The 12,358-nt window shown below is 48.0% G+C and overlaps 1 protein-coding gene across 2 annotated transcripts in view; it reads left to right on the plus strand.

Annotated features, from left to right (window-relative positions):
* RRP9 (ribosomal RNA processing 9, U3 small nucleolar RNA binding protein) overlaps positions 1-12,358 on the plus strand; it is a 679,329-nt gene that overhangs the window by 319,677 nt on the left and 347,294 nt on the right. For both annotated transcript variants that reach the window (XM_069644031.1, XM_069644030.1), the window contains exon 5: positions 9,559-9,600. In XM_069644031.1, the coding sequence (XP_069500132.1) occupies positions 9,559-9,600 (42 nt within the window). The remainder of the gene's footprint in view (positions 1-9,558; positions 9,601-12,358) is intronic.

The following is a 12,358-nucleotide window of genomic DNA, read 5'->3' on the forward strand; positions in this document are numbered from 1 at the left end:
GCTGCCTCCCTCTCAAAGGCGAAAGGGGCTGACCGGTCCAGGTTATCCCGGTGGCGGTCAGGGTGGGTCTTCTCCCAGGCCGCAGGCTTCGGCCAGACCAGTGGAAAAGACTCTGGAAAAGAGGATGCCGGACCTTAGCCCGAAACAAACTCCTCAGGACCCAAAAAAAGGGGGCGGGTTTTGTGGAAGAACTCCAGGGCACGGATATTTCTTCTTCCGATGAGGAGGACATTGTTTCTGTCCACACCATTCCGGAAGAGGGTGGGGATGACTACTAGAACGTCGAGAAGATCGCCTCTGCAGGAGACAGCGACTATGTTGGCGGGGGCGACGACATAGGTGCTGGGCCCAGCAACCCTGTTCCCAGGCACCTCCCAGAGATCTGTTGCATGATATTCTCTCAACTCTGCACACACTGGTGTCTGAGATTCAGAAGAGGATGCTGATGGCACTACCGGCGAGTACCCCATTGACACCGGGGCCACCACCCCTTCCGAAGAAGAGGAGACACCCTATGCTTCTGGTGAAACTGGCACTGCCTCCCCCCCCCCCGGTACGGGGACAGACACGACAACAGCAGACTCTCTCCGCCACCAATGGCTTTACCACCGGTCGAAGTGTGCTCCTTCCACTCCATGATCGCCCGTGCGTCAGAGCACTTCCAGCTCACGCCGGAGGAGAAGAAGAAAGAGGGCTTCCTGTATCAGCGCCGGGAGGCGAAAAGGAAGACCATGCTGTCGTTACCACTCCAGGACGACGTCTGGGATGAAGGGTTGGCACTTCTAAAGAACCTCGGCGAAGAGAGACCGACTAGAAAAGAAATACGGGGTGCCGGAGTCTGCACCCAAATGTCTGCGGTCACTGCCAATGCCAGACTCTGGTCTCTGCGGCGGCTCGGAAGAAGTCGTCCAACCTGCCGTCCTCAACCTCTGAGCACACCACAAGCAGCGTCATCTGACACGACCCCCCCTCGGGCGGTGTGGGGAAGACATTGGACAACGTGGGTAGGAAGGTCATCTACTCAGCAGTGACAATGGTCAAGGCGGCCAACGCCCTGCCGAACCCGGCCAGGTACGACCAGGAGCTACGGTACAATATGGCTCTGATCCCAGATTACTTCCCAGAGGACAAGTGGGGTAAAGCCAATGGAGATCCTTCAGGAAGGCGAGGTGGCCATCACTGTGGCCCTGGACATTGCGGACACAGGGTTCAGCCAGATGGGAAACGAGGTTTACCTCCGTCGTCATGGCTGGCTGAAGGCCATGGTCCAGACAAGGGTCCTGGACATGCCGCTCGATGGAGACTTCGATGAATCTCTTCAGGCCATCAAGACCGATGCAGAGCCGGCCCGTGCACTGGGCACGCTGCAACAGCACCGTCCAGCCGTTTGTTCCTCAGAAGGGAAGTCTGGTAGATCTTCGAAGATGTTCAGCAGTGGATTGTCCTCTCACCGCCAGTCCTCCCCGCCAGCCCTCCCGTTCCACGACCGAGGAAGCCTACAGGGGACGTTACAAGGCATTTAGAGGTGGTTGTCGTCGAGGCTCCCAGGGCAGCGCCCTGGCTTCCAAGCAGGACTGAACCTGCCAGGACGTTGGGCTCCCACCCCTGGACCCTGGTGGGAGGCCAGCTGGCTAACTTCGTCAGCGTGTGGGAAAACATCCCCACCGATTGATGGGTGCTGGATGCTGTCGCCCATGGACACACTTTGAAGTTTCAACGAAAGTGTCCACGAATACCACTGGGGGCCTGGCAGGAACAACACATCCCTCAGCTGCTGATGGAGGTTCGTGCCATGTTAAGAAAAGGGGCGATGGAGCTGGTTCGGAAGCAACTCGGGGGCTCTGGCGTTTACTCAAGATACTTTCAGGTAAAAAGGAAGACTGGGATCTGGGGGCCCATTCTCGATCTACGACGACTCAACTACATAAAGTCCCAGAAATTCAGGATGGGTCACGTTGCAACACGTGCTCGACCAACTGGAGGAGGGAGACTTTTCTGTCGTCGTTTGATCTAGAGGACGTGTACTTCCACATCGACAAAAAACCTTGCAAGTTCCTGTGCTTCGTCGTACAAAGGAAGCACTACCAGTTCAAGGCTCTCCCCTTCGGACTGAAGTTGGCACCCATAGTCTTTACGAAGTGCCTGTCTCAGGGATTTCATGGGTACCCATACCTTGACGACACTCGTTCCGGCCATGTCAAGGGTCATCAGACGTAGAGGACCGTCCAGCTGCCGACAGATCTGGGGTTCTCGTAGAACTATGCAAAATCCTGCTTGACTCCATTGCAGGACGCAGTGTTCCTCGGGTCCAGGCTCAACACTGTATCCTGCATAGCGGCTCCGTCGGAGGAGAAGATAGCAGGCATTATTGGCAAGGTGCAACGGCTGTTGGCACTGAAGATCGCCACGGTAAGGACCATCAAGTCGCTGCTTGGCATGATGTTGTGCTGCATCTACCTGATCCGGCTCTGCAGGATGTGGATGCGACCGCTCCAGGAATTCCTAGAATCCCGTTGGATTCAGGTGTCTGGAAGCTTCAAGGACAGGATTGTGCTCAACGAGATCTGTCGAGCGATAAGGTGGTGGGACGTGCTCTCCAACATTGCCAGGGGCACAGACTTCCAGAGCCCCCTATACCAGGAGACTTGTCACGACAGACGTTTCCCTGGAGGGGTGGGGAGCACACACCAGAGGTCTGTGGTTGCCGGAGGAGAAGGTGCTACACATAAACGTCCTGGAACTACGGGCTGTGTTGTGGACCCTGAAGTCATTTCTTCCGTCCCTCAAGGGCAAAGTGGTGAGGGTCTTCGCGGACAATACAACCACTGTTTTACATCTGGAAGCAGGGGGGGGCACCAGATCCCCAGTGATCTCCAGAGAGGCGCAGGAGTTGTGGAGGAGGTCCCCAAATCGATCTGTTTGCAACGGTGACGAACACCAAGTGCCGGAGGTTCGCCAGTAGGTTTCCCCAGCTGGGGAGCATGGGGGATGCATTCTCCTTCCCTTGGGAAGGCCTGTTCCTGTATGCATTCCCTCCGTTGCTGCTGCTACTACGAGTCATCAGTCAACTCGGACAGTGCTGATGCAGGATGATCCTCGTGCCAGCATGGCCGAGGCAAATCTGGTAACCGGACCTTCTCAGCATGTCAGCGTCCCCCCCCAGTCAAGCAGCCAGTGGTCGCAGATCTTCTCGCCAGGGAAGGAGGTGCAATCCTGAACCACGACACAGGATCGCTGAACCTGAAGGCCTGGCTCCTGCAGCATTAGAGTTTGGTGGTTACGAGCTTCCTGCGGACTGCAGGGAGGTCCTCGCCAAGGCCAGGGCGTCATCGACTCTGAGATTTTATGGGCACAAATGGAAGCGTTTTGCAAATTGGTGCTGGTCGTAGAAGATTAACCCTCTGAGGGTCACGTCCCACCCAAGTCCTTTCGTACTTGTTGTCGTTGGCTAAATTGGGGCTGGCACACGCCTCCATCAAGGTGCATCTGGCGGCTATGTCCTGCTACACCAGGTGTCCGGGACGGTCTTCTCTTTGGTCGCACTGTCTAGTGAAGGAGTTCATCAAAGGACTGTTCTGTTCGTTCCCGCCTGTGAAGGCGCCTGCCCCGGCGTGGGATCTCAATGTGGTTCTGACTAGGCTCATGGGGGCCCAATTCGAGCAGATGCATTAAGCTCCACTCCAGTTCCTGTCTTGGAAGACAGCTTTCCTCGTGGCCATCACCTCTGCCAGGAGAGTAGGTGAGATCGTGGCCCTGTCCTGCAAGCAGCCTTATTTGACTTTCCACGAGACGAGGGTGGTGCTGCGGACGCACCCCTCCTTCATGCCCAAGGTTCCGTTGTAATTTCATCTCGACAATCCCTTGGTGTTATCTGTGTTTTTTTCTGACGCCTTCGTCGCCAGCTGAAAGGACTTTGCACTTGCTGGATGTGGCTCAAGTGCTGAGGTTTTATGCGGCCTGCACAAAGAGTTTCTGGTGGGCTTCTCAGCTTTTTGTGAACTTTGGTCTTGTGAACCAGGGGAAGGTCTTGTCCAAGGCTTCCGTTTCCAGGTGGCTCTCCGGCCGCATCACTCATTGTCACCGGTTGGCAAACTGACCGCTGCCTGGCCGTCCGAGAGCCCATTCTACCAGAGCGATCGCTGTGACAACTGCGTTTCTGTCTGGTGTGCCCCTGCTATCTGCAGGGCTGCTACATGGAGGTTTACACACAAACACCTTCACGAAAATCTACTGCATCGACAGGGAGGAGTCCAGAGTCGGCCAAGCAGTGTTACGCAACCCGTTCGCTTGAAGGTGAGCCTGGTGAGGAGGTAAGAGTAATTGCTTCTGTTGAGCCTTGCCGCCTCCCGTGGTTGTGTATGTACTGCTATGTATTTATTCATGAGCATGTTAATCCATGCCAGACCCCATGCTGGAGAAGGATCAAGTTACTTACCTGCAACTGTTGTTCTCCAGTATGGGTCTCGCAAGGATTCACAGGCGAACCCTCCCTCCTGCCCCTCTGTGGCTCATCTTGGTCATACTGCCACTTAACGTGCTACCAAATCTGAAGATGGCTGCCAGAGGGGCTTAGGGAGAGGGCAGTCATTGGCTGGGGCAGTATGACCCAGAGCTCAGTGATTGGTTTATAGGAGAAAGATAGTTTATAAACGAGTGAACGTTTTTTCTTTTACAGAGTATTCCCAGCCTGACGACTGGGAATATTCAATAACATGTGAATCCATGCCAAACCCATGCTGGAGAACAACAGGGTCTGGCAAGTAACTTGTTCCTTGCCTACAGCTTGCATCTTCCTCTTAAGATGAGCCTGATTGCTCTGCCATTCTACCAAGGTCTTGAGTTAGTACAGACTGATACGAAGAGTTGGAGATTTACAAACCACTGGGATAGTTTACTAAAGTCTTGCTACCAATAGGACTTGAGGAAAACTCCTTGAACTATGGGTACATAATAGCCTTCAACAAACAGCTTGGAGAAAAGCATACCACCAGCGTTTATGGCCTGTCTGGACTTACCCTAGCATTTGACACTGTTAATAGAGCACACCTGTGGCAGAAATTACAAAGCTGTGGGTTAGCAATGGGGCTTCTAAACCTAATTGTATACCTCCATACAGACACAATGTTAAAGGTTGGACTTATCAAATTCTATGAACTTTTATGCGGCATTGCGATTTTTAGCTCTCAAGACATCCAAACCCTTAGAGGACTACAGCAGGGGTGCATTCTTGCCCCCTGTTAATGATATGGGTGAGACGATATAGAGACGATATGAGTGAACTTAAACTTGGCATGTTACCCAGATATTTAATTAAGTTCCTGTGAGCTAGATCAGGGTTCATGAAATGGTACTTCAATCTTCTTTTGGCAAAAGAAATTCCCTACATAAGAGAGGTTAAAACTCAAGGCAATGATATGTGTTAGGGAGAATTCTTATAACTGTGCTAATTCCTCTCTACCTTGGAGCCCCCAGCTCTTTTGCTGAACTCTGGGACTTTGTATTTTTAATTCTATTTGTCTACTGTGTTTCTTTTTGGTTTCCGGAGTCTGACAAACTCCAAATGCATCTTTTTGCATTGTCACACAGCACCTTTAGTGCAGTGACACAGGGAAGTCGTTTAGATTTCTCAAGGTTTAAATACCTTAATCTTGGATTAACTAGTGTTTCCAAGAGCAGTAAAGTGAAATTGACTTTACTGTCCATTGTAACTTTCTAGACCCAGCCCACTATCTTACAATAGGGTGCTGGAGGGGTTACTTAGTAGCCCCTTTGTCTAGCTTCTCATGTGACATTTTTTGTTACCCTTTACACAATTTTACACAATGGCTGGTGGCAGTGGTTACTTTTTACTACTGTGTCGTGTCTTTACAGCGGGCTACGTTTGCAGCTGCAGTAAAGCACTCATGGGTGCCATTTTTGTCAAAATGGCCCTGGTCGTCTTTTTTCACCATTTCTTGCTGTTTTGTTCCTTTTTGAGATTTACTCTGCGCACCAAACCAGGTTTGGTCCCTTTGGTTCATTTTGTCTTTGGCGGGCTTCACAAGTGAAACCCGCCTCTGGCTCCAGAGTGTTTGGGTGAGGCAGGAAGTGAGGGCGGTGCCTGAAACTCCATGTGCTTAGTCTCCTAGGAGACCCAAATGCACTCTGTGATTGGCTGGCTGGCTGTCCGGCAAGGACAGCCACCCTGCTGGGTGATTGACAGCTAGGCTGGAATGAATGGGAGAAATCTGCATAAAAGGCGATGCTTTTTGGTTGGAAGGCAGAGTCTACCACTGGACGAAGGAATCCGAAGAAGAATTCGGACGCCTGCTGCAACTCCTGGACCGTTGGTTTGCCTGGTGAAGCCCTGCTGCTGTGTTGAAGCTCCAAGTTCGCCTCGACAAAGAAGCCCCGCAAGGACGACTTCTCCCCTTGAGTTGGTGGGACCAATCAACTCCAAAGTAAGCCACCTGGACATCCATCTCGGAGCTGGTTGAAAATTCCACTGAGTTGCTGCTGGAAACCATATAGCCAGGGAGAGGAACACCAGTTCGTGTGTGTTGCTTTTAAGTTGGCAAAGAGATCCAGGAAGATCCTCCGGACTCCCAGGAAGCAGGACTGACCGACCCTGAGCCCCCTCAACAGAGTGCGGCACCCCAGAAGCAAGGAAGGTCCATCTCGGCAGCCAGGAACTGCAGTGTTATTTGCGGTAGTCGTGAGAAGCTGAAACACTACTTGTTTGAAAGTTTGCCGGTTGCGGTCAGTGACCGTCCCGTTGTGGTGCAGGAGACCCCAGAAGTCCTCCCTCTTGTCCCCACGACTGAGGCCCAGGAACAACAGGACCCACAGAGCTACACGGGAACAGAGGTCACCAGCTGTATCTTTTTTTCAAGCTTAAAGGTACTGTAAAGTCTGAGAGAACTTACCTCTCACTGTAGATTTGCTTGCTCTTCTACTTCACAAGTCCCCCGGCTTTTGGCCCTACATTTGATTCTTCTTTCTTCATCAAAGACTTCTAAAAGAAATTGTGCAAAGACTTTTACTGGCCTTCAAGAAGTGCTTCAGTTACATTTACTTTTGCCCATTGACATTGGCTTAGCCTGGTTCCTTGAAAGACTCCTCGCCTCTGTTATTGTGTTGCACCTGTCCTTCCAGGAAGTGTTTGACTTACTTTGCATTGGGGGGGTTCAAATAAATATTTGCGTTCTCTTGTTCTGGTAAACCTTTCTTTTTACACACTCTGCCTACTTTAAATGTAACAGTTCTATATTAATGTCCACAAGTATCCTAGTTATTTGTGTCACCTGAGTGTGTAGGAATTGTCATCCCCAATAGGAAGTTACTGAATTTAAGAAACCTAAGAGTGTGGATTTTTGAAGTGTGTTGAGTGTTGCTTTTATATTCCTTCTGAAGAAGGCTTGTTTAAATGACTTTTAAATAAATTGTTTTATCAGGAAACCTGGAGTATCAGTGTTTATTTGAATGCTTGTCACTGTGAATCTCTCTGTAACTGCATTACTGCTCACATTGACCCCTCTTTTGTAGTTCAGACTTATACCAAAGGTTTGGTCCCAGGAGGCTAAGGTTGTTGTAGTGCACCCTAAGGTTACTACCGCAAATCTTTACCTAGCAATGTTATTGTTCTACCGACATAAAAACTCTATTCCACCTAAATCTGAATTGTCTGGTTCTATTAAATCTTCGTATTTTGCACTTTAGAAAATTGGCTCATGACCTAGATTATATCTGCCCTAATAATTGTGGGAAAGATTGATCAGTGGTAATTCAAATTCTATGAACTTTTTTGCGGCATTGTGATTTTTAGCTAGATTAAACCTGGTAGATTATAACACGTTATAGGATTTTATGAATTGAGTGAAGGTCAAAGATGTATAGTAATTTTAAAATGTATTTGCCTACTTGCACATATTTTATCATATTAATTTTTGCCTTTTTCTTTTTACGCGTTGCATTTTTTAAGTGAACATTTTTTTTCGTCCTTTTTAAATTCCAAACTCGTATGTTTGTGTAAGGTTTTGTTCTAAAACCACAAACACAAAAAAATATATAAAAGATATTTACAAGAATCCTTACTTGGAAGGCAGCCTTCAAGTCCACTTGGCTGCAGATAACTGGTGAAAGTTCTCTTCTGTGGTTAGATGGCCATTCCTAGTGCAGCTTAGCAGTGAGGGCGCCTGAATGTCCTTATATGCCAGAGGCAGCCCGCCACGTTCAGCAGAAGTTTGCGGGGCACTGAGGAGAGTCCTTGCTGGGCATTGTATGCCAGCAGTGGCCCGTCACTAATTGGGGGTTCCTGGGGGGTTGCAAAGGCTCTTAAACTTGTGTGGCATATGTCTGGAGTATCCTTGGGATTCTGGGTGGCCCCGCCTTTCCGTGTAGTTTTCAATGGGCGGGGTAGCGGTGGTAATGAAGCCTCTTTCCACGTCCACTTGGAAAACACTAAGCTGTGATCCAGGCTGTGGCGATGAACAGACTGAGGCGCCCATTCTTGCATAGGGGCACCGCGTCAATTAAAAGCTCAGACTGAGGCGACGACGTGCAGTGCCCATCTTGGCCATGGGGTAACGTGCTGAGCGTAGCGCCGGGCTCAACCCACCAGAGTGAGGGTCGTCATTTTCCTAACTGTGCTCTCATGCTGGTCTGAATGTTTTTTGCTTGAACTGGGTCCCCATGTGCCGGAGGCCCTTCTATATAAAAGAAAATGTGACCTGCGAGATGGCGGGGAGGTGGGCCGGGGGTTGCATACGCCTTCTGTATACTGTCTTATAAATGATAAATGCTCACTAGTGGTTAATGTTTGACAGCTCGAAAAATGAAATCGCTTGCAAACAGAGGTGGTGCCGTTTTTTTTTTGTTTAAACAGATCCTTGGCCACCATGAATTTGTCATGTGAAATTAATATTTAAGATTCACAGTGAGCTCTCAGTTAATGGGATCAATTACCCCAGTCTCAACCGACCGGGTGTCACAGGGATCCTCCCCTCCTGTGACCCTCCGTGTACTTGCTCGATCCGTAAGCACTGCACCGAAGATCGTATGTCTGATCTCCCTTGTCTTCACCCCTTAATTGCACTGTCTAAATCTGCAGAATCGCTGTCGGGCCTATTTGCTGTCTCCATTCTTAAATGTACTTTTTACGCACTTACTCTGCCTGTGCAGACTATCGTCTCAGAATTTCAAGGGCTCTGAGTGACTGTTTTTCCCCCCTGCTCCTGCCTTCCTTGAGCGCTTTGAAACACTTGTCTGTGTATAGGCACTATATAAATAAACAATACCATACCAATTCATCCCCCAGAGACCACGGTCCTCCTGTCTTTCATTGTGTTCTTGCTTTCCTCAGATTTATAATATAGCCATTACGGCCTTTTCATGCAAGTGGAAACCTACCTACCTCCCTAAAAAGAAAATTAATCACTTAACAATTACATGTTCTAATCCATGCAATTTAAGTATATAGTTTTAGGGCGGTATGATGCAAGTAAATTATAATGATAAAGTAATTGCTTGTGGCTTAAGAAGCTGGTTGTGCTGCATATTTATTGTTTTTGTTTTCCACAGATGGAGCAGAAGGGGAAGCTGCAACGACTGATCGCCAAAGATGTAAGATCAATGAGTTAACTACATTCTGAGATGTTCACAAGTCTACTTGAAAATCAGAAGATGAGAAATGTTTGTTCTTTTAGAATGGGCATCGCATGTTACAAGAAATCTAGACAAATCTCTCAAGGCCTTGTTGCCACCAGCCCCTCGAAATCCAGGAAACCAGTTACTCTGTAGTCTTTCCTCTGTCACTTGCGTTTAGTCAGGTCATGGAATGATATGCCACTAATTATGTCTGTCCTAAATATTTGCTAAGTGTGTTTTCCCTTTCCAATCCCCTAGAACTTATTTGGCTTATTTGCCCAGCATTACTCCCCTTTCCCTTTACCCATTTCTTCTTGTGTGTGTTTTTTTTCTTCTTTTTTCCTTTCCTTGTCCATTTTCTTGCCCCTACCGCTCCACTACCCACTTCATCCCATTCATCCTTTCATCCTCTCCCCTTCCTACCCTGGCTCTTCAGTACCCTCCTGAGCTTATCTTTTTTTTTCTCCTTTTTAATCTTTTAATTAACTTTTAACAATACAAGAGAAGAATAAACTAAAAGATACATACAGTTCAGCTGTTGATCGATATACAACTACCATTCCGAACAGCAATTTAAGAAGTTCACAAATCTGTCTACATCCGCCTAATATTGCAAATCGAGGGTGAGAAAGTCAGCAGGGAAAGAGATGGGAGAAGGGAGAGTGGGGCTGTTGCTTGCTTGGAAGAAACGGGACTTGTCTTTCAGAAGCTGAGCAAGAGTGCCAGTTAAGCAGTTGGTTTAATGTTTGTTTTTATTATTTGTAATGCGCTCCTAACCCAGAGGTAGCAGGGCGCAATAGCGACAAGAGGATTGTAAAGCTTAGGTTACATGGAGCAAATAGAGTACAGCTATGGTTACAATGCTGGACACATCGGACAAAAATGCAATGAGACATATTTACCTACAAAATTAGAAATGACATGTTTCATGTTATAGCGGAATATATAAATGGAAGCATAAGAGATCCCAGAGAGATGTTAGTTTGTCATGATCCTTGATCCAGTGGATGAGGTTAGATCTGAATTGTAAGTACGGGAGGTCTTCCCTTAAGGATGGAGGAAGGGAGTTCCAATGTTGTGCTGCTTTGACAGGAAAGCTGCTCCCACCAGTCATAGAACGTTTAAATCTGGGCACCAGTAGAAGGTTAGAGATGGCCTTTCTTGAGAGGCGGCAAGATGCTTGTCTCGTGAATCTCGCTATGAGGTATTGAGGGTCAGATTGGTGGAGACATTTGTGAGTCAAAGAGACTGATTTAAGGAAGATTTTGTCTTTCGTAGAGAGCCAATGGACGGATCTTCTGATGTCTGAGATATGGACTTTCTTTGGGAGATTTAAGGCTGCTCTTAAGGCATTATTTTGCAAGATTTGAATCTTGTTTGTGATGTATTTATTACTGCCTACGTAGAGCGCATTACAATAGTCCAATTTGGACAAGAGCAGGGCTCTAGCTAGGGTAATATAATTGTTGGGTGAGAGGAATGGTTTAGCTGCTCTGATTAATTTACAGGTGTATGAGGTAGCAGAGGCCATAGCATTTACTTGTTTTGTGAAGGTTAATGAGGAATCTAGATGAAAACCAAGGGTTTAAACCTCCTTAGCCACAGCAATGATATCAATTTTGAACGAGGAGTAGTTCTGGCTTAATTTGTTGAGATTAGGAGTAGTGCCTAATATGAGGAGTTCCGTTTTGTCATCATTCAGGTATAGACCGTGTGAGGTCATCCATGCCTGGATCATGAGGTACACTCTATTTACAAAGGCCAAATCCTCATCATAATCCCCCGTCAGCGGGATGAGGATCTGTGTATCATCGGCATAATTCGTGTAGGTGATACCCAGGCCATCAAGATCATCGAAGAGGGGCTTTGTGAAGATGTTGTACATGGTGGGAGAAACACAGGAGCCCTGGGGTACAACACAAGTGATGGGCATAGGGTCAGCGGCTGCTAGAGGGGAGAAGACTCGCATTGTTCTGTTGTTGAGTAAGGACTGAATCCAGTCAACTGCCTCTTGGGAGAAGTGGTTGCAAAGGATCCCATGGTCGACAAAGTCGAATGCTGCTGAGAGTTCAAGAAGCAGCAGTAGTGCAGTCTTACCCTCATCTCTTAGCGCATCTATTTGTGCCTTAAGGTCTATGAGTGCAGTCTCCGTTCCATGTTGGGGTCTGAAACCTGACTGACGGACTCCCAGAAGGTGGTTATTTTCGAGATGGTGTTGGATTTGTAGGTATGCGATTTTGTCAAGGATTTTGAGTAGGAATGGCATGTGGTGTGGGACGGTAATTAGTGGGGATGGAAGGATCTAGATTTTGTTTTTTGAGGAGTGGGAGGACCCACGATTGTTTCAGGTTGTTAGGTATTGTGCCTGAGGTAAAGGACGCATTTATGAGTTTGGTGATAAACTGGGAGAGTTCACAGGCTGCATCTTGTGAGTTGTGCTGGGCATAAGTCACTGTGGCAGTTTGTGCATTTGAGAGTCAGGATAACATTTTCAACTTCTTTGGTAGATATTTTGTGGAAGTTAAAATAGGGAATAGGCGAGTGGTGTGGATTCTGGATGCTTTGAGACACTGGCGCATTGGTGTTACTTGACTTGGAGGTAGTAAGGAGAGTCTTTTTATTGTTGATCTTGGACTGGAGGGTAATAATTTTATTGGCAAAAGCGTTTTGTATACCCGTGCACCAATTTTTATCCTTTAGGCAGGAATCTGGGGTTTGAATAGGGGATTCCACC

Source organism: Ambystoma mexicanum, chromosome 2p, assembly GCF_040938575.1.
Source record: "Ambystoma mexicanum isolate Mex_15411 chromosome 2p, UKY_AmexF1_1, whole genome shotgun sequence".
Classification (NCBI taxonomy): Eukaryota; Metazoa; Chordata; class Amphibia; order Caudata; family Ambystomatidae; genus Ambystoma; species Ambystoma mexicanum.